This window comes from Leuciscus leuciscus (genome assembly GCF_965113295.1).
Source record: "Leuciscus leuciscus genome assembly, chromosome: 7".
NCBI classification, from domain to species: Eukaryota; Metazoa; Chordata; class Actinopteri; order Cypriniformes; family Leuciscidae; genus Leuciscus; species Leuciscus leuciscus.
Genome location: NC_138731.1, coordinates 36006243 through 36029406, shown reverse-complemented (window position 1 = coordinate 36029406; position 23164 = coordinate 36006243). Strand labels below are relative to the sequence as shown.

The window sequence follows — 23164 nt, the reverse complement described above, 5'->3', positions numbered from 1 at the left end:
GAAAAACTTCACATTCCTAAAATAGACCATTGGAGACAATATGCAAATAATAGAGACACTAAATTGATCACAAAGTGATCCAACTGACTTTCTCCAACAAGGACTTTACACACCCATATGCAAGGCTTAGCTAAGCTGTTAAAATGTTTGTTGTTATTAGTGCAGATTAACTGCTGAGTGGTCTAACCTACCTGTGAAGCAATCAGCAACATCTGCTTCACAAAGGCATAATTAAACAACACTAACAAACAGTGTTTTGTGTGTGTGAAGAGGAAATGGAGATTTGTGTGCAGCAGGTGTCTGGAGAAGCAGCACAATTAACAGAAAAAGTGATGATGCTTTCTAGGTAACCTAGCCTTGGAGGAGTTTTACAGACACCTTTATCTCTGTGCCATGCTACGCACAATTTTGGCAGACCCAGTGCCGGAATAAAATTGACTCGCAGGGCCATCATATTTCTTTCTCTCTTTTTTACTCACCAAGAAAGACAATAAGCTTTTTCAGAGCTATAGAACAAAATGATGAGTAAACCAGCTAAATGAGGAAGCATTTGGTAAGCTTTATGACTGCCTACAATGCATGCAAATTAAATTGTACAGTCAACATTCGCAATTAAAACTTAATCAGAAACAATACTAATTTACTTCCGCCAAGATTCTTTAATTAACATGCCCCCAAACTCAATGAATATCCAGAGTTTCCCCACTGGTAATTATGACATTCTGGTGACGTTCATGCACGCTATTCTCATAGTCATGATAATTCTTATAAGACTTGAAGGTAAAATAAATTCAATAGATTTATTAAAATATTAAATTAATAATGCAATGCTGAATAGAGCAGCATGCTACGCATGTAGTTGTGGTTGAGTGTTAATTTGTTTATTTAGATTTGAGCCTTTTGCCACTTAAAGGGATAGTTCACTTTGAAATTAAATGTTGGTATGTTTTAGCTTACCTCAAGGGCATCCAATATGTAGGTGTCTTTTTTTCCGCAGTAGTTTCAATTTTTATATTTTTAGGTCAAACCGTTCTTGTCTGTCAGTCATATAATGCAGGTCGATGGTCACTGTCTCAAAGAGCATGCACAGAGTCCAAATTAAAACAATTCCCCATCGTCCAAATTAAACAATTCCCCATCGTAAGTACACATTGATGGCCACAGCCACGTCCAAGTGATCTGAGAGAGCGGGCGGGTATAGATATATACACTAGATGTCGCATTGGCTACGGTTTCGCAGTAGCCAATGCGACATCTAGTGTATATACTATACCCGCCCGCTCTCTCAGATCACTTGGACATGGCTGTGTTCAAGAGGTAAAAACGATATAAATACTGTTCGTTTTCTCACACAAACCGCTCGTTTCGTGTCTTGGGCCATCAATGTGTACTTACGATGGGGAATTGTTTAATTTGGACGATGGGGAATTGTTTTAATTTGGACTCTGTGCATGCTCTTTGAGACAGTGACCATCGACCTGCATTATATGACTGACAGACAAGAACGGTTTGACCTAAAAATATCAAAATTGAAACTACTGCGGGAAAAAAAGACACCTACATATTGGATGCCCTTGAGGTAAGCTAAAACATACCAAAATTTTATTTCAAAGTGAACTATCCCTTTAATAGCAATAGTAGAGGGTAGATGAGAAATGATGGGGATAGTTCACCCAAAAATTTAACTTCTGTCACCATCATTCTTATGTTATTCCAAACCAGTACGACCTTTTTCTTTTGTGGAACCCAAACGAAGAGACAGTATTTTGTGAAACGTCTTTTTTGTCTTTACAGTGAAAGTCAAAGGAGTCCAGTGTTATTTAGGACCCCATTGACTTTCATTATATGGACAAAAACGTTCTTCCAAATGTCTTCAATTGCACAGATGAAAGAAAGATTTGGAACAACATGAGATGTGTGTAAATGATGACAGGTGTCTTTTATGCTTTCTCAGGATGCATTTATTTGATCAAAAGTATAGTAAAACAGTAATATTGTTAAATATGTTTTGTGAAATATAACAGTTTTTTATTTTAACATATGTTGAAATGCAATTTATTCCTGTGATGGCGAATCCTTGCAGAATATAAGTATTAATAATTTCTTAAAAAAAACCCTGAACTGTTAATATCGATGGAAAACTGCATGTTTACGGTCCTGAAGCTGTGTGTGTTGCGTGCTGCCTGGCTCCCACGGCCGCGTCTGGGTGCCGTCTGCTGCTTTATTGCATCAGAGGCGGTTTACAGCGTGAAATGAAGAGCAGCTGTAATTGCTGCAAGGCTTTTATTCATCTCTCACAAGAGATTCGCTCATAAAGAAGCACATATCAGCCTCGGTCTCACTGAGCACAGACAGATACGCTCGCATACAGATGTTCCTCAAGGTTACGTAGGCGCAGCATGCGTTTTCCACCCTTAATAGAACAAAACGGAGCATCTTTTCCTATTGGCTGCAAAGTGTTATTTGTCTTCCTGGTTGATGAGGTGTTCGGATGACTCTAAGGGTGCTTATATTGATATCCAAGCTAACAATTCCCCCTCTCCGGCCTCCTCTCTCCATATTACCGCCATAAATCCTGTGCCGGCTGATTGTTATGGTCATTGTGTTGGTTGTGAGGGATGGTTATTATCCATAGGTGCTGGTATTTTATGTGTCTCTTTCCTCCACTTTCTTTCTCTCTCTTGCAGGGTCCTGATCACTGTGTTAAATGTCTTCACTTTAAAGACGGACCCAACTGTGTGGAGAAATGCCCTGATGGCCTACAGGGAGCAAACAGTTTCATCTTCAAATATGCAGAGGCCAACAATGAGTGTCACCCCTGTCATGTCAACTGCACCCAGGGGTATGGACGTGTTTGTTAAATGTTTGCATTTTGTGAGAGTGTGTGGGAAATATATCTGTAGCGGTCCAGCTACTTCCTGTGCTTGTTTGCCACGTCAGTGCTAGCCTCAGGAACTTTAGAGAGCCTATTTGTCAATGCACTGACCCTTTTTAGAGCTCTTGTGTCCTCGGAGCTGGCTGTGCATAAAGCATCATTAATTTTAGAGGAAGGAGTTTGCCCTTGCTACGTCTCTGCAATCTAACTTTAGCCCTAAATGATAACCATCACACTCTCCGAATTTATCCGGCTGGGCACCTGCAACATAACCTCAGGCCCTTGGGGTTACATGAGAGACGGCTCAAATTTCCTGCAGAAAACCATTATCTCCTCAATGAATCTTCACACTGAGCCATGGATTCACTTTTCTTCCTCCTGTGTCACATGGAAGCCCTCATCCGCTGACTGTCTGATCTGGGATCGCTGTTAGCCAGGGACGATTAGTGACGTTAGCGGTTAGCTGACAAAACGACAGGGCTGTGAGCATCAGCGTGGAAGGGCAGGAATTTAGACGTCAATACAACGACAGGAGAGGCAGTGTCTTGAAAATAGGTCTAGGACTAATAGATTTGATGAATTATGACCATTAAGTTGTCTCAAGACAGTCATTAGATTACATTCACAATATTTCCTAGTCTTGTAAATATGAGAATGTTTAGACAGAGATCTTTGATCTTAACAGCATTACTGATTTGAACTTCAGTTGCATAAATTAAGTACGTACGTAAGTATGACTCGTTTCAAACCTTGCATGGTATTTTGTTATTTATTAAAATATTTTAGTAAAAATGAATAAATGCAGCATTTTTATTGCTATGCATTGTTTTATTGGTGCAGGATAAACATTTAAATAGTTAAATACTAATAAATATATACATTTGAATAATTTAAAAATATAAATACTTTAGAAAACTTTAGGTGTGTGTGTGTGTGTGTGTGTGTGTGTGTGTGTGTGTGTGTGTGTGTGTGTGTGTGTGTGTGTGTGTGTGTGTGTGTGTGTGTGTGTGTGTGTGTGTGTGTGCGTGTGTGTGCGTGTGTGCGTGTGTGTGTGTGTGTGTGTGTGTGTACTTATTTGTTAATTTGTATTCTTTATTTATTGTTTCAGATGCACAGGGCCCCGTCTGCAAGACTGCATTGGCATCATGGACAGGTACACTCATTTTATATATATGTATATATATTGGGCTTTTTCACCTTTAATGGACAAAACAATGGGAGAGAAGAGAGGGTGGCAGTACCTTGAGCCAGGACTTGAACTAGGGTCACCCATTGCTCAGATTTTTTTTTTTTTTTTTCTTAGTTTATGTATATATATATATATGTGTGTGTAATATAAGTCTAAATCTCTGTAACATAAATTATGTCCTGTAGCAATACTACTGTGTGTTATACACTCTTTCTCCAAAAAACTGTGATTTCCACTGTCAGTGGGTTTGCAAGGTCAGAATTCTGGCACCAGGTTCACGTCCTCCCTTAAGCCATAATTTATTCATGGTATCTATTTTGGTTTTCTGCCCAATGTCCAACAGTTGATTCTAGTCACACTGGCTGGCATCAATAGAAAATCACTGTGACTGGAGATCCTTTACACCACACAGTTCTACAGACAGTTCACACACACACAGTTATGTCATATTGGTGATTCAGTCACAAGACCTCTGTGCACTAGCAGTGGGGTCCAAATGTCTGAGACTACATTGAAAATCTCTGACATTTATTTTTATTAAAAAGGAATATAATAGAAGAAATTAAGTTTAGTTTTTTTTAGTTTTTTTTTTAAAGCACTGATGTCGAATGAAGAAATATTATTTGTAATTGTAATATTTATTAATATTAATATTATAGCAAATGTGTGACTTTGATCACATGAAGTTTAACTCAAATAGTTATGCTGTAGTAGAATTTTTAATGAAATGTAATATTAAATGAACAAAGCTTGCAAAATAGAGGTATTTTCACTAGTGGTTTCTCACTGTACTTTAAAATGCATCCTTCACTGGCTGCGTACAGTGCAAGGCTCTATAGGTTTGTCAAACCCAGCTGCATCTGATTGGCCTAATTCCTGTGTTGATGACATCATTAACACACACACTCACACACTGCTCATTGTTTTAGTGCCAGCTGCCTTTCAAGACAGAGCTCTGCTTTAACACAAAAATGCACGGTGGGGAAAAAAAAAAGTTATATAATGACCAGGCCACATTTCTGTGATTAATGTGCTGCTGTGAGGCCTGTGTGTGTGTGTGTGTGTGTGTGTGTGTGTGTGTGTGTGTGTGTGTGTGTGTGTGTGTGTGTGTGTGTGTGTGTGTGTGTGTGTGTGTGTGTGTGTGTGTGTGTGTGTGTGTGTGTGTGTGTGTGTGCGTGTGCGTGTGTGTGTGCGTGTGTGTGTATATTTGCTTCATGGCATATTTGATAAATTGATATCACTTTCTTTTGTTCTCATGGGAAAGCTGGAACAAAATACCATTAACTGCTCAGAGCAAATGTATTTGCTGTTTCATATCCACCATAGTGGTATACACAGTCCTGGCAGGGGAGGGAAGCCAAAGCTAGAAATCGTTTGTCTCGACCTCACACATCACAACCACAGACTGCTTGATGTGTATTGAAAACAACTAGGGCAAAAGCTTCTCACAAGATGCAATCTGATTGGCTCTTTTTGGATATTTTTTTAGAGTCAGGGAGCGCAGGTTTTATATCAACTGAGATATGAAGTCTTGTTCAGAGGTTCTTTACTGAACACTTCCAGAGACGTTTTTTTGGCCAGAATGAGCTGTAATGTGGACCAGGATTTATATCAAGACTATTCGCTTTCTCTCTCACACATATATATATATAGTTCTGTCCTGTCCTAATAGTGTATTATAGTGCAGGAGTGTGTACTTGTTGTTTGGAAAGACTTTCAGAGTAAAGGCTGGAGGGAGTAATCCTGATAAAACACATTGCTATCCTTGGAGACCAAACACGCTCAGGAGAGAGTTGAACATCTCTAGTGTGAACAAGATGAGAGGCAGGTGATAGTCAGCACTCACAACAGCCTGCAGAGTCAGGTAAAGAGGATGTTTTTCACAACGAAAAGCATGAGTGACTATTTAATGCCATTTGCATATGTATCTGTATATTATACATGTGTATTAAGAAAAAAAAAATCTTACTGGCCTCAGATTTTTGAATGCAAGTCTACATATTATTAAATAAAATTATTAAGTTTATATTAGATTGTTTTATGTAATATATGTTTTTTTTTTTTTTTCAGCTAATATGTCTAAAAAATACTATTGCAGAACAGTTTCAATATAAGTAATACTGGATGGTTGGGTCATGTCTTATCTTGCCTAGGGCATCAGAATCCCCGCCGTACCTCCCAAAATCCGTGTTGAACCTCTCTGTAATGTGTATTCTAAGTGTTTCTCTCCAGAGTCTCTCTTGCACAATTGGAAAAGACATGGCAGGTTACATAAAACAAGATGTCAGACATCCTGTCCTCCTTCCCCTGCAATATATACGGCAGTGGCACGGTGCGTGCTGACAGCAATGCAGCATCAACATAATTGCCTGCTCATTGTCAGTGCGAAAGAAGCTCGCTCACGCATGTGGGATCTATACACTCACACAGGCTTCGGTGGGTGATGGTATGCACTCGGCTATGGTCTCCGTGGCTCATAAGCTTTGTATTCTGACTGCAGATCAATATCAAATTAACGGGAGAGATTCTCACCTCGCCCATAGATAATCTAGCAGTCTATCACTCATCATGCCTGGGCAATGCTTCACTGTCCCCACCTCACTGAGTGAAAATTCATTTCCATTCCACAAACTTACAGTTCCAAATTTACACAGGAGGGAAAACCAAACACAAACGCCTTCCGTACAGAGGTGTACACGTAGGAAGCAACTGGACGAGTTTAACGGAATAGAAAAAAACACAAGGATCTCAATATCCATTTTTAACACATGATTTAATTACACCGTAATTAAAGGGATAGTTCACCCAAAAATTTAAATTCTGTCATTAATTACTTAGATTGTTTGGTTATTCAATAAAACAAAATGCTTACAGCTAATTTAATATCTTAAAGGGATAGTTCACCCAAGAATGAAAATTATTTCATTAATTACTCACCCTCATGTTGTTCCAACCCCATAAAACCTTCATTCATCTTCAGAACACAAATAAATATATTTTTTATGAAATCTGAGAGCTTTCTGTCCCTCCACTGACAGCTATGCAACTGACACTTTGACGCTTCAAAAAGTTCATAAAGCGATCGTAAGACTAATCCATAAGAATTGATCGGTTTAGTCCAAATTTTCTGAAGAGACGATTTATATGATGAACAGATTTACTTTATTTGTACATTGATCAGCGAACATAAACAGATGCTCGACCAAATGCGCGAGAACGAACCTCATTGGTCCTTGCGGAAGCTCAACATGCTTTAGCCTCCGTTTACCACAACTGATGTGTGATTGTTTATATGTAAATAAAAGCCTACATTCTGTTGTTCATCATATACAGTAAAGCAATTGTGTCTTTTGGACTAGTTTTACTATGTCTTTATGAACTTTTTGAAGCGCAAAAGTGTCAGTTGTGTAGCTCTTTATTTGAGTTTTTTCCGAAGATGAACGAAGGTCTTTTGCGGGTTTAGAACAACATGAGGGTTTCTCATTCTTTACACTATCGCTTTAAGATATTAAATTTGCTTTAAGCAGTTTGTTTTATCAAATAACCAAAAAAAATTCTACAACCTGTCAGAAATCACTGAAATAAGTGTCCTGAGAAATCACCAGCACAAGACACTGTAAACAGTTTAAAAAAAATAAAAATTGGGTCAAATGCTTTTTTTATTTGTTTTTCTGATTAGTCCTTCAACACATTAATGTTCATTGCATAAAATGTAGCTACTTTGAACTTAATATGGTTTCTTAATGCAATGCTAATTATAAAAGATACAAAAACAAATGGCAACTTTGAGATGTAAAATTCCAAGATATCCATCCAACAATTATAAAACAACAAAGTTGGAACATGAGCGCATCCTGTGTGTACGCAGCTTATATGCTTAAATCATTTTCCCCCAGAAAAACTAAAAAGAAGACTTTATACTTGGGTCCGTGATAACACCCCCCAAATGGCGAGTCTACTTTATATCCATGTGCTGTAAGAAATGCGGGTGAAAAAAAGTGCAGAGACAATTACATGGTAAGATTGGCAGTCTAAAGAGTTGGATCTTAATGAAAGACCTGTAATAGGACAGCATGTGCTGTGTTTTGTATGCAGTCAGTCCTGATTTAGTGCTGCCGTTGAATTAGGCCTTTCATTAATGCTAAGGGAACATTTTCAGACGGAGATTCAAACTGAAACCTCAAAGTACAGCCCAGAGAAGACTGATGCAAGATGACTGCAGTTGGAAAGGTTTTTTGCAGACACATCCAACCAAATATCTCATTTCTTTCTGAGAGTGAGGCTTTGTTCATGTTCCTTCTCATTTAAGGGATGTTGGCAATTCTCAGCCCGCTCCTCTGATGGGTTTCTCTACTGATCTGTACTGCTCTTTTGTTCTTCTGTAGGATGTGTCAGCGGTTCTCAACTATAAATATAAGTCTGTTGAGTTTTTCCAAAAATGTTGTATGTAATAAATAAATAAATGGATGTTTTTATTTATTCTTACATTTCAATGTTTCATTTTAATGATATCCGATGTTGAAATATCTTAGTCATGAAGCAGAACCAGTTGATAAGCTCTGGTTTACGTGATATGGGACCAATTACCCAGTAGTTTATTGTTATTGCTTATGGCTAATGTTTATTTTCTCTCCCGTGTTTCCCTCAGGACTCCCCTCATTGCGGCTGGGGTTATTGGGGGATTGTTTGTGGTGATCATCGTGGGCCTGAGTGTTGCCATATCAGTCAGAAGGAAGAGCATCAAGAAGAAGAGAGCCTTAAGGCGCTTCTTGGAGACTGAGGTTAGACACAGTCCATCTTTTCTCTCTTTTATTTTTTTACTTAAGCATGCATTCAGAAAACAGACAGAAAACTTCCTCTCTCAGCCAATTCCATGAAGCCTGAAAACCAGAAGGACCTTAACAGTAACAATCATAATCTGTTGATTGATATTCAGCTGTTTGTATTTAATTGTCAAAAGCTTAATATTATTTTTTATTATGTAATTCATTACAAAATAACAAAATGACACAAACCAAGGTATTAAACCGTATTTTAGGCTGCATTCACACTTCTTGCCTTAGTGCTCAATTCTGATTTATTGCTCAGATCCCAAAAAAAATTGTATAGCTGTTCACATTGTTTTTTTTAAATGTGACCAATATCAGATTCCAGTGTGAACAGATCATGGTCCTGACCCAGGTGCGCAAAAAAAAACAGTAGAACATGACACACAGCAGGCTGTCATACGGAAATAAACACAAAGGACATTAGATTAAGTGATTATGTGTTTATTTATAGTGTGATCTGCCGCAGAATCCAGCGAATTTATACACAGGCAATATATAAATAAAAAAAAGAGCAGTGTTTTTAAACATTTATGATATCACCCTCAGGTTTTGCTTGTATATAGAGCTGTCACTGTAATCATTTTAAGTTCTGACACATCACTGTCTTTCCACTGACTACCATTCGCAACTGTCTTGATAGCTTTGGGTAAGTAAAATCTCAGTGACTCCCATGAGCGCAGAATTGTGACGAATGTTGCTCTAGAGTGTCGTAAAGGTCACATGAATTCCGATATGACTGTTCAGACTGAGGTCACATTGCTAAACATCTGACCTGTATCAGATTTAGGACAACATATGGAAGTGGCACAAATCAGAATAAAAAAAATCTGATTCCATGTGGTTTGTGCCGCTCACACATGACAAAAACAGATCTGAGTCACATCAGATTTGGTAACAGAGTTGCAAGAATAGCAAACCTCAATGTAAAATTAATAGAAAATAGAAAAGAGCATATATATTATTTAGTTTGGCCTCCTGAGTTTGTTCATCCACAATTTATGAAGGTTAATCATTCCCTTTTACTGACCATTTAATGATATTAATTACTTCATTCTCTTGTAGGCCCTATTTTGTACTTTTTTCATGGTTAATTAAGTTAATTAAGATTTCTATAACCAAAACATAGTTCAACTTTATAAAAGTTCTAAAGACAGTTAAAAGTACCTAACTCAATCTGTTTTGATTACTATGTAAACCTCATGAACAGTCAAACTGAATTATTCCAATGCTGAGGATAATAGCCTCTCTTTGCACCTCTTTTTAAAGAGATTGTATGTGTTAACTAAATGAACATTAATGAGAAGTCGTGTCCTTGCTGGTGGGATGTTGGCCTCACTTATGGCTTATTTTTCCTCTTAATGCTTACTGTTTCTGTCCTTCCTTTTCATTTACTCAATCTCCTTCTATCCATCCTCTTAATATTGTTGTTTATTTTTCATATCACAGTGTGGGTGGAGGGTTCATAATAGTGCAGGTTGCGCAAGGATCCCGCGTTTCTGTGCCCGAAGGTTCTGACCTCTCGTCTTCATGCGTACATATATCCTTATGGCCTCAGGCTTTGAACGGAGAGTATAATGCTCTCCTCAGATACTCCATAGAATAATCTCGAGCTGGCCCACGCATGCCACATAAGAAAGCACGTATTTGTGAAAATGGACATCATGTATGCCAATAACACAAATGGTCTTGAGCGTTCCCATATCTCAATTTTCACCGGAATAGGGTGTTCCTATCACTATAAATTCATATTAAGTTGGAGCAACACAATGCCACTTAGGTTTTTCAGCACCACGGACAGCTGATCTGTGTTTCAGCACCGCCTGTAGCGGACAGCTCTCTGGATCACAGCTCGTCCTCTCCCCTGGCTCTCCTCCGCCTTCTGTGTTCTGGCTCCTGATTTACAATTCCATTTAAATGAAGAAGTGCTATTGTTTTTTAATCAGGCGCTGTGATGAGCCGGGGGACGCCGCAAAGGGTCGATAGAACGGCTGATTTACGCTCTCTCTCTCTATCTCTCATTTTCTCTTACGCTTCCCAATCTCTCCTACACACTTTCTCCCTTCATATTTTTATCAGGATAACCTTCTCTATTTCTGTCTTTCTTTCCTGTATCTTCTCTCTTTGCTTTTTCCTCTTATCTCTGTCCCTCTCTCTCTCATCACATTTCTATAGTTCCTTTATCACCAGGGTTTTTTATGCATTGATTGAACTCCCAAACTCTTATATGCGCCACATAATGGCACAGCAAGACTAAATAAATTACAAGGAATTCATACACTATGTCTGGGCTATTCAATTTATTTGAGTTATGGCCAAATGTTCATTGATTGTCCAGATTGATTTTAGCGTCACTGACAGCATCCTCCGTCCGTTGCTTTGTGTGTCTCAGTTGGTGGAGCCTCTGACGCCCAGCGGTGCGGCCCCAAACCAGGCCCAACTACGCATTCTGAAAGAGACTGAGCTGAAACGGGTGAAGATTCTGGGAGCCGGGGCCTTTGGCACCGTCTACAAGGTAATGACATCAAAGAGGAGACAGAGGGAACTGAAGAAAGATCTGTGCAGCCCGTATATTTTGATTAGGAAAGCATTATTGTAACTATTGCACATACATTTGCTGGGAGGTTATCAAAACTCTTAAAGGGATAGTTCACCCAAAAATGAAAATTCTGTCATTAATTACTCACCCTCATCTCGTTCCAGTCCCGTAAGACCTTCGTTCATCTTCGGAACACAAATTACGTTTTTTTTTTATGAAATCTGAGAGCTTTCTGTCCCTCCATTGACAGCTACACAACTGACACATTTGCTCTTCGAAAAGTTCATAAAGAGATCGTAAAACTAATCCATATGAAATGAGCGATTTAGTCCAAAGAGACACGATGGCTTTATATAATGAACAGATTGAATTTAGGCTTTTATTCTATTATTTTATTAGGCTTTTATGACTTTTTAAGCATCAAAGTGGTAGTTGCATAGCTGTCAATGGAGGGACAGAAAGCTCTCAGATTTCATAAAAAAAAAATCTTCATTTGTGTTCTGAAGATGAACGAAAGTCTTACGGGTTTGGAGTGACATGAAGTGAGTAATTAATGACAGAATGAAAATTTTGGGGTGAACTATCCCTTTAACACTAAATATTTATTTTATTTTATTTTATTTTATTTTATTTTATTTTATTTTATTTTATTTTATTTTATTTTATTTTATTTTATTTTATTTTATTTTATTTTATTTTATTTTATTTTATTTTATTTTATTTGTGCATAACTTTTCCCATACAGTGCTATGAACATGAAATATAGTGTTCAAAAGTTTAGGATCAGTATGTTTTTAAAATAATTGTATTCAGCAAAGATGTATCAACATTTACATCGATAGAAAAAAAATTCATATATGCTGTTCTTTTGAACTTTCTATTTATAATAGAATTTCCACAAAAATATTAAGCAGCACAACTGTTTTCTGAAGATTAGAGTAATGGCTGCTGAAAAATAAATAAAAAAATTAATTGTACAATATTAACTAATTAAGTTTGAACTATATTGGTCAAATAAATTAGCCTTGGTGAGCATAAGATACCTCTTTCAAAAGCATTAAAATATTTACCAACCCCAAACATTTGATCTGTAGTGCACTTCAAATCAATATCAAAACTCATGAAAATATTATACTTACTTTGAAGGAGGTATTTGAGTGTAGGCTCGTTTTAACCACCTAACAACCACTAAGAACACCTTAGAAGTGTGTTAAGAACAACTCAGAAGACTTTATCAACAATCTAGCGTCAATACATGCTAGTTTTGCATGAACATTCACATTTTCTACAGTAAACAAAAAAGTGCAATTCCTCCCAAGAAATATATTTTTTTGTGATTTCAGGGTATCTGGGTTCCTGAGGGTGAGACTGTGAAGATTCCCGTGGCCATAAAGATCTTGAATGAGGCGACGGGCCCCAAAGCCAATGTAGAGTTCATGGATGTGAGTGTCACTCTGTTGCAAGGCTTGCAGCTGTAGTTTCTGTAATTCTACTAAGCGAATATTCAGCTCTTTAGTAGTTCAAAAGGAAAAATGCATGTAAACCTTGAAACATCCTCTTAGATGATGCAAGGACTATGAAACACTTACCAAAGGCCCTTACACACACGTTGAGTGCAATCTAAAACAGGTTATTTCTGCTTATTTGCGTGTAGAATGTTGCGTCTTTTTCATGTTAGAAAATGCATGTGTTTGTTTTCATTAAGATATTTGAGCATATGTGCATGCATTAAAGCGTCCTCTCCATGACTCCCCCACATAAGGTATTTCCCACAATTCATCAGTGTTAATGGGCATTTCACTTTCAGAATATTCTTAGGGGTTTGTAGATGAACAGATCCACTCATACTGCGCTTAAACAACAGAAGCACGTGAAGGCGGATCAGACGTGTAGACGCTGGCCTCCGCTGTTGATTGGACGGGCACGCAATCATCTCAGCAGCTGGAGAATAGCAGGAGTGTGAATGCTCATTATATAACTGTCAAGTGTGTCATTTTATGTAGTGCTCAGATAATGGGTTTGTGTGTGTGTTTGTGGATGTTGGATGTGTGCTACACACCATTTTATTTTTTTCAAAATGTTCAAACAAACGTAATAGGATCCCTCCAAGGCCTGAAATCATATTAATGGCTGAGGTATCTTTTATTGCAGTAATATAACCTTATGGCCCGAGGTTTGGAAATTATTTCTGAATTATCCCCTCAGCTGTTTGTGGAAATTATATGTATTTTTTTATGTTCTGCATTTTCTTAGTCCCTGATACTTTCATACTCTGTGCCATCTTTTGTTTGGACCACAAGTTAAATATGTTGGATATAAACTGGAATTTGGATCATAAATGTGTTCTCGTTTAGTAAGATGCTTCACGCATTTCTTATTTTTGACTAGATTTACTTAATCACTCTGTACTGAAGCACAGTAACTGAAATAGACAAGCATAAAGATTTTGTTAAATTTTGTAGATGCTCATCTTCAGCATGCAAGTGTGCAGTGTTAGTGATTTATGGGTAATAAGTCTGCCTTGTAAATCCTCCAGCTTACGCAAGTATCGTGAAACAAAGCAAATAAATCCAACACTCATTTTGCAGACTACACTTATTGCAGCAGACTATATCTATGGGGCTGTTTCACTTATGAATCTCAGTGGGACGTCATGGATGTGTGTTTCAACATGCATGAGAAGAGCTTCAGAACAAATCTTTAAGAAATTGTCTTTGCTAAAGCTTTGTTACATGCATGCACTTCTGTTTTTTGTAATTGAAACATGCTCTCATTTGTCAAATATAAGACACTGCCATTCAGTCTCACATATTTGTAGCCCAATAAGGCGTGCACTGTTTATCTTGCTTCAGAATATGCCATCTTTTAACAGATAATGTATTGTTGGACTGAGCTGTGTAACAATAAATCGTGGGGTCAGTGAGATTTAGCAAGGACACATTAAATTGATCAAAAAAGTGACAGTATATACATTTATAATGTTACAAAAGATTTCCATTTAAATAAATGCTGCTTCCACAACAGAAAATAAGGTATCACAGCTGTTTTCAACATTGATAATAAGATTTTTTTCTTGAGCATCAGCATATTATTATGATTCCTGCTTTGCAATCACAGAATTGAATTACATTTTAAAGCAGTAAAACAGAAAAGAGTTATTTAAAACTCTAATTATATTTCACAATATTACTGCTTTTACTGATTTTTAAATGCAGCCATGGTGAGTCTTTCAAAAACGTATTTTTTAAATGTTTTTTTTTTATATTCCCCCAAACTTTTGAACAGTAATATTTATACTGCCGTTCAAAAGTTTGGGATCGGTAAGATTTTTTTTAATGTTTTTGAAAGAAGTTTCTTATGCTTACCCAGGCTGCATTTAGTTAACCAAAAATACAGTAAAAACTGTAATATTGTGAAAAATTATTATAATTGAATTGAAATTGAATGAAAACTGGTATGTAAAAAAACAAAAAAAAAAACAGGATTCTTTGATGAATAGAAAGTTCAAGGAAGCTTTTGTAACATACAATACCGTTTGGGGTCAGTACGATTATTTATTTTTTGTGGAAAGAAATTCATACTTTTATTCAGCAAGGATGTATTAAATTGATCAAAAGTAACAGTAAAGACATTTATAATGTTACAAAAGATTTCTGTTTCATATAAATGCTGTTTGAACTTGCTATTCATCAAAGAATCCGTGAAAAACAACTGTATGTGCACACAACTGTTATCAACATTGATAATAAGAATAAATGTTTCTTCAGCAGCGAATCAGCATTAGTATGATTTCTGAAGGATCATGTGACACTGAAGACTGGAGTAATGATTTCCCAACACAGGAATAAATTACATTTTAAAATATATTCAAATAGAAATCAGTTATTTTAAACTGTAATAATATTTCACCATTTTTGTTACTGTATTTTGGATCACATAAATGCAGCCTTGGTGAGCAGAAGAGACTTATTTTAAAAACATAAAAAAATCTACCGATCCCAAACTTTTCAACAGTGTGTGTTTGTATATATATATGTGTGTGTATAAAGAACAGTTTAAGACATTTACTTTACATGCTGTAAAATCTGACATTTAATCCACTCATTGTGATTGATAGATTATGGATTCCTGTGCTCTGAGTCGCTGTGTTTTTCCCTCCAGGAGGCTCTGATCATGGCCAGCATGGAGCATCCTCACTTGGTGCGGTTACTGGGTGTGTGTCTGAGCCCAACCATTCAGCTGGTCACTCAGCTCATGCCCCACGGCTGTCTGCTGGACTACGTGCACGAGCACAAAGACAACATCGGCTCCCAGTTACTGCTTAACTGGTGTGTTCAGATCGCCAAGGTAAGACACCCCAAATCCTGATTGAACCAGAGATTTAGAGATATACTTAAATGCAACATTAGTTGAGACCACTCTTATTTATCTTATAGTTCTGTGGCCATTGATGTGGCTCATGTTTTTATTCGGAAGTACTAATCATTTGTACATATTAAATTCTTCCCAGTCATGCAGCGAGCATCATTTTTGCCATATTTCTTTGATATTGGACCCCCAACCCCGTCTGCTGTCTGTACCACTCTGTTCATCTTCCTCCCACACCAATGGTGATCATATTTCCTCCTCTCTGTGTCTCCCAGGCTGGGAGTGCATGCGACTGATCTCAGAGCAGCAGCACCTCAAAGGCTGCTGGGATAGACACGCTCTGTCCGATCTGAGCTCATAGTTGTATCTGTGAGCTTTGCTTTTTGTCACTCAAAACAAAACCTCTGACACCTCTGAGATGCAGAACTGTATATCAGTTCTGTGTGTGTGTGTGGGAGGGGGGTTAAAACAATGATTTAAGCAGAACAGTAACAGAGCTATTTCAGGAATTATTGTTTACAAAATATTCTTAAAAGGAAAAGAAAAAAGGTATCTTGAATATGAGTGCACCGGGTTACACAGGAGTTACATCACAGGTGGTAGTTGACATGATAATTTAAGCAGAGACTGCAGTATGAACTGATATACTTCAGCTAAAACTATTTTAAAGTTAACATGAAATGGTGTTTGCAGCCTGAATTGTATTTGATTATTAAAAAAATATATAATAATAAGAGAGAGGGAGAGAAAGGGTACATACTGTACCTTTTAAAAATTTGGGGTCATTAAGATTTTTTAAATATGTTTGAAAACAAACTATGTTCACCAAGGCTGCATCCATCTATCTATCTATCTATCCATCCATCCATCCATTCATCCATCCATCCATCTATCATTGCGAGTTACATTTTTACGGAGCCCCTTATGGGACATGGTGAAGAAAAAAAGTATGAGCAAATGTTTTGCGTTTCCCCAAGAAACTTTGCGTTCGCTCGCAAAATGTTTGCGTTCTCCCGAGAAACGTTGCATTCACTCGCAAACCACACACAAAACAAATGTGAGAACCCAAAAGCATTGGCTTTTTATTTTTCCTCCCATCTAATTTTTTTTTAAGCACCATGTCCCCTTAGAGTTTCCATATTTTAGAAGTGTTTTTTTTGTTTTGTGAATGATGCATGACTCACTCAAACAGTCAGCCCTTTGTCACCACCTACTTGGGTAACTATGTAGCATGCAGAAAGGGTTACTGAAAAACAAATAATAATAAATAGAATAATAAAATATATTTTTTATAATACATACATTCTCTAATGCATACAAATAAACATTATAACCAATAGAAATGAATGTCCATGTTAGCCACTGCTGGTGTGAGCTTAGCTTTGTATTGTACAGATGAACAGACCAAAGCCAGATTCAACTGTTTAAATAAATCTCATGCATTTAAATCATAGTTTAAGAGGGCTAGTTGGTATTCAGGTGTTTGGTTGCTGTACTCACATGACCACTTCAGAGGCTTTCCAAATCAGCCATGCAGAAAAAAGATTTTAGGCACAATACTTTTGAGAAATGTTAACCTGAAGTGATACAACCGGAGGTTATTATTTATGTATTAGGCTCACCTTATGATAGTCTTTCTAGGAGCAGGCTGCAGTGTGGGAGTAAAATCAGACAGTGTCTGACCTGTTCTTTTCAATATAAAACGAGCAAAACGAGCCAAGGCTTTAGAAATGTCACCTCATATAGTCGTGGTGTTAAATTACTGGCTTCAAAATAATACCATAAACCAACCTTTCACCGATGCATTATACAAAGATATAGAGAGGTATTTCAGTTAGCCAATTCCTTGGACACATACAGTATATTAAGCCCTATTGCAAACAACTGCGGTGATTGTGGATGTGGATCTTTATCAGTGAAACAGGGCTTTGGTGTCTCTGAAACTGTGTGTTTTACATACCATTTATTTGAATCCATTGCACAAAGTTGGTCAGTTACTACACCAACTCATTTTGAGAAGAAAAAATAATAATATTTTTACTTATGTTTTGTTGTGGTCCATGCATTATTGATGAAGCAAAACCGTGGTATATGCATTATTTACAAGTACCTTATTACAGATATAGAGTGTGTTGTTTTTGCAATGCCCTCTTCATGCAGATTCTCTGACATACACTCATACTCAAAGTGTGTGTGTGTGTGTGTGTGTGTGTGTGTGTGTGTGTGTGTGTGTGTGTGTGTGTGTGTGTGTGTGTGTGTGTGTGTGTGTGTGTGTGTGTGTGTGTGTGTGTGTGTGTGTGTGTGTGTGTGTGTGTGTGTGTGTGTGTGTGTGTGTGTGTGTGTGTGTGTGTGTGTGTGTGTTTTATGCCACCTGGCTATGAGGAGTTTCTTCTAATGAGGCCAGAGGAAAAGAAAAAAGTCATAGAGATAGTTGTGTAGTGATATATATATATATATATATATATATATATATATATATATATGATAACAAGAACTCAATTGTTTTTGGAGACAATGATGAATTGCCTATTGTCCTTGTGACAATTATTCAAGTACTACTTCTTGCAGCACACAAGACACTTAGTGCCATCTTCTTTATACATATAATGCAAGGCATTCTGACAGTCATTGAACAGATTGTACAAACTTCAGTGTCAGGCAAGTAGTTCACATTTGTTCACATACTTGCCCTGCAAACATTTTCACTGTCCCCACCACAAAAGAATGGTCAATTTTTATTTTTAGCAATATTTTTATTAAAAAATGTTATATATATATTTTATTATTTGTTATTTATATCTTTACAATCTATCAAATATATAAATATATATATTTTTTTTTTCCTTTACGGAAATTAAATAAAAGATTAAGTATGTTGGTGGAATTTTTTTTCTTTGCAAAAAAAAACAACATAAAATACAACAGTGTTATTGATGGTTTCAAGACCAAACATTTAAGTTTGTAAGGCATTAAAAAATGGATGTACGAAATCAATTTTTGTTAATTTTTACAGTAAGAACACAGCCCTGTCCCTAAAGGCCATGTGTCTGTTCTGTCAGCTAGGCTGAATCTCTCTCACACTGACCTCGGGTCAGCAGGCCATCCTTATTGTTGAGCCCTGCAGAGTTATGACTACTGGAACCGGACAGAGCGATTGTTCTTCTGGAGAGAAAAAAAAAAAAAAAAAAAAAGTGAAAGAGGACATGAAGAAAAAATTAACGGAAAGCGTTTTTTAACAAGTACCATTCAGAGAGATAGAACATGGCAAAGTGTCCTAGATGACTACAAGCCTATTTTTGGGGGGGGTGGGGGGGAACACACTTCATGCAATAGATTATTTATGAAATAATCAGGCATGAAAGGAATTTTAATAAGTAGATTAATAAATGAATAATTTCAATGAGATGAGATTGACCAGAGGTGCACTAAAGCAGCATTTGCGCTTCCTTATTTCTTTCACATTTCAAGTGTGCTCTGTTAATGAATTGGACATGTGCGTGTAGAACAGAATAGGTGTGATCAAGTGTAGATGCTTTAGAAAATGACTCACTCAAGAGCCAACATAAGCCTGACGTGGGAAGGTTAAATTTTGATGCCCTGTGAGATCACCAGAGACCCCCAGTAGTACTTTTTATTAAAGAAAAGGTCAGGCACTTTGTGTGTGTGTGTGTGTGTGTGTGTGTGTGTGTGTGTGTGTGTGTGTGTGTGTGTGTGTGTGTGTGTGTGTGTGTGTGTGTGTGTGTGTGTGTGTGTGTGTGTGTGTGTGTGTGTGTGTGTGTGTGTGTGTGTGTGTGTGTGTGAGAGAGACAAAAACAATGATTTATTGTGACTTCTACTGGCCACTTGCCGCAACCTTCATCCTCTTAGCGTGTGAGTATTTTTGTATAGTGGCAGTCTTTGTGAACAGGTGAGATCTTCAAGTAAGGATTTTGTAGAGCAATACAAAGCAGCACCATCTCTCAAATGAACAGTGTGGAGCTGACAACCATCTGCAGCCATGCAAGACTGAAGTTTCCCTCAAATACTAATTGTGAGGCACTGTACCATTACATTTGTGCAGTAATTACACATTTGGTCATTGTGTTTTGAATGTTTACTACTAGAGTCTGTATTTTCCGAGTGGCATTTAAGAAAACAGCTTAGAGGTGTAATTGTTAAGGAAACAGACTGTGACACACAGAAAGTGACAGCACAGGCAAACAACAGAACACACAGCATGAAACAGCAGAATGTTCACACATGCATTCACACTCATTAAGACTGCATCCCATGCACTTCTTTTACAGCTCATTTACATAGTCATTCTGGAATCAGAGAGAGCTGATGTTTGTGCCTGCGTCTTTCAGGGACTACTGAGTTAACGGTCCTGCCAGCCATCAGTTTCCAGTATACGTCCTATGGCAAGCCCCACAGGGAAAAATACACATCACAGTAGTTTCAAGTAATTAGAAGTTTTAATAAGTCCATCCATTTCTAAAAGTTCGACCCATTTTGGTTGATTTGCAGACCGTTGCTAACAAAAATATGATAAAACCAAATAGTATGTAAATATATTTTAGGGGAGAGAGGTGTATATATTAAATAAAAAGTCAGAATTGCGTGATATAAAGTTGCAATTGTGATTTATAAAGTCAGAATTATGAGAAATAAACTTGCAATTGTGAGAATACATTTGTGAAATTTGTGAAATAAAATTGTGAGAAACGAATTTTTTTCTCCGAATTGCATGTTTATATCTCGCAATTATGACTTTATAACACGCAACTGGGATATATAAAGTCAGAATTGCGTGATATAAAGTCAGAATTGTGAGATATAAATTCGCAATTGCGAGAAAAAAGTCAGAATTACAAGTTTATTTTTCGCAATTGTGACCATTGAGTCAATTCTGACTTTATAACATGCAATTGTGAGTTTATATCTCGCAATTGTGACTTTATAACACGCAATTGTGACTTTATATCATGCAATTCTGACTTTATAAACTCGCAATTGTGAGATAAAAAGTCTCAATTGTCTTTTAAAATGTTTTATTCTGTGGCGGAAATTAGCTTCCATAATATATAGAGAGAGCGAGAAAATCCTCCAAAACACACCTGACATGGTTCTGCCAGTTGGAAGTGAACTTTATAATGGAAAGTGTAAATACACTCTAGGTAGACGGTTTCAAGTTACAGAGTTCTTATTAAGAACAATGATGATACTGATACAATCACAGGCAACAATTATCCCTTTTATCCTTTCATGGTTCATTTCATCTGAGGAAATCTTGGAATCCTCCCATTCTTCATGTTTGAAGCTAAGCCAATTGAATTTTCAATAGATGTAATTAAATTGACGCTCGATATTCAATGGTTTTAGTTGAGATGACAATTGTCTGGCTTCTAACTTGCTAATTATAATCTACTGATTGACCGTAGATAAAGATATGTGAAGATGTCTTGAAAAAACACCTTTTCTGAACAATGTAACCTAATTAGCTAAATAAAGCTGTAATTGTCATCCCGGTTAGCTCATACCTGAACCTAGATCTCTCTGATTTGAATTGAACCTTTAAAAACATCCTCTGAGTCCTGCAAACCCAAGACAAACAAACTGATGCAAAGCAATTTACTTTAAAGGCCATCCATACAGATCTTTTCCAATATTCATATGAAATATATTTTGTCATTCTCCCACACACAATCATTCATCTCACATCTCCTCTTCTTCACTCTTTCTCAACCTTGCTTTTTTTGTGCTGGGCTGCTGAAATTTTAAACGGGTAAGAGAGAGAGTAAGACAGCACAGGTGTCAGGTAACACAGAGCTCAGTAGACCTGCAGACACTAGAGCGACTCGCCATTGTTAGATGAAGTTAAAATGGACACCAACAGTTTAGCAGGGGCTTCACTTTCAATTATCTGGATATCAAAACTGCCTGTCTAACAGAGCAGCTTTAATTGCTTTGACCTCTGTGAATCTGTCGGTTGTTTGTGGTGGGAACGAGGGGGGTATGGGGACCTGTCATTTGTCCTCAATTTCTATGAGCATGTCATGTGACGTGCAACCAAAAAACAAAAACAAAGCTGTAACTTTCTATAGAGTTTTATGAAAGATATGCTAAGAAGAGAAGTTTGAGTGTTGTTTTTGTTGCGTTCTAAACCCAAGTAAGCTGCCTACATAGGCAGCGTTTATAGGCACACTGGCCCTCATTTATCAAAAGTGCGTACACCAAATTTCCAGCGTACACCTGGTGTACACCCAAAACCACGGTGACTTTGAGATTTATCAATATGGACGTTGGCGTACGGCACGCTCAAATCCTACGCCAGCTCAGGAGGTGGTGTACATGTATGCACGTTTTGAGTTAGTGCGGAAATGCGCAGAAAAACAATTCCTAACACCACAAAACGCACTGACAAACTAAAAGATATGATATATTATGACCCACTGTAAAAAAACAACAGCATAGTAATTATAAACTTCAGTGTTTATTTTTGTGCAACATGGACTTCAATGTTTAATTTGTGTGACTTTACCAAAGCATTCGATTTGTAGGCATATGTATTCCTTCAGATGCGAGCCTGTGCGCTTTACCTGACGTTTCAGGGTTAGGCCTGGCAGGTGCGCACGGACTGGGTTCAGTAATGAAAGGCTTTCAATGACCAAAAAATTATTCAGACTGACAAAATAATAAAAATGACATTCTTCTTCTTTTAAATAATAATAATAATAATACAAATAATAATAATAACGACGTTCTTCTTCTAAGCGTCATTAATAATAAAAATCATAATCATAATAATAATAGGAAGAATATTACAAATTGTCATGCAATTATTAATGTGAATGAATGGTACTCCACATCACATCATCATCACTATTGTACACCCCAATACATGTGACGTGATACGAAATTAAATGCTAATTGTTTCAAAACACGTGCTGTAAAATAGTGCATTGTGATAGGTCATTTGCTCATCCAAACAGCTATTTTAAAACTTTTAAACTCCCAAATAAAACAATTTTGTTTCTTTCCACTTCCCTGGTGATGGTCTCGATCTCCACGTCGGAGAAGTTTCTCTTCTTTGCCGTCTTCCGTGTGTCCATGGCGTAAAATGAGGGCGTGGGGGAAGCGGAGACTTGAATATATAGGGGCGTGTTATTCTAATGATGATCGTTTTCAGCCGCGGCATTTATCAAGGGCAGGTATTGCGTACACCTGGATTTCAAAGGTACGCACAGCTTCATAAATCAGGCGGTGAGAGGAGTGTAAGCATAATCTTACGCCAACATATACGCCCGTTTCTACGCAAGAATGATAAATGAGGGCCACTCTGTGCATTCCTAAAGGTAGGGTAGAAACATTATGCTTATGGGTAGAAA

The 23164-nt window shown here is 37.2% G+C and overlaps 1 protein-coding gene across 2 annotated transcripts in view; it reads left to right on the top strand.

Annotated features, from left to right (window-relative positions):
* erbb4b (erb-b2 receptor tyrosine kinase 4b) overlaps nt 1-23164 on the top strand; it is a 310282-nt gene that overhangs the window by 248058 nt on the left and 39060 nt on the right. For both annotated transcript variants that reach the window (XM_082174552.1, XM_082174551.1), the window contains exons 15-20: nt 2688-2842; nt 3984-4028; nt 8713-8845; nt 11283-11405; nt 12773-12871; nt 15591-15776. In XM_082174552.1, the coding sequence (XP_082030678.1) occupies nt 2688-2842; nt 3984-4028; nt 8713-8845; nt 11283-11405; nt 12773-12871; nt 15591-15776 (741 nt within the window). The remainder of the gene's footprint in view (nt 1-2687; nt 2843-3983; nt 4029-8712; nt 8846-11282; nt 11406-12772; nt 12872-15590; nt 15777-23164) is intronic.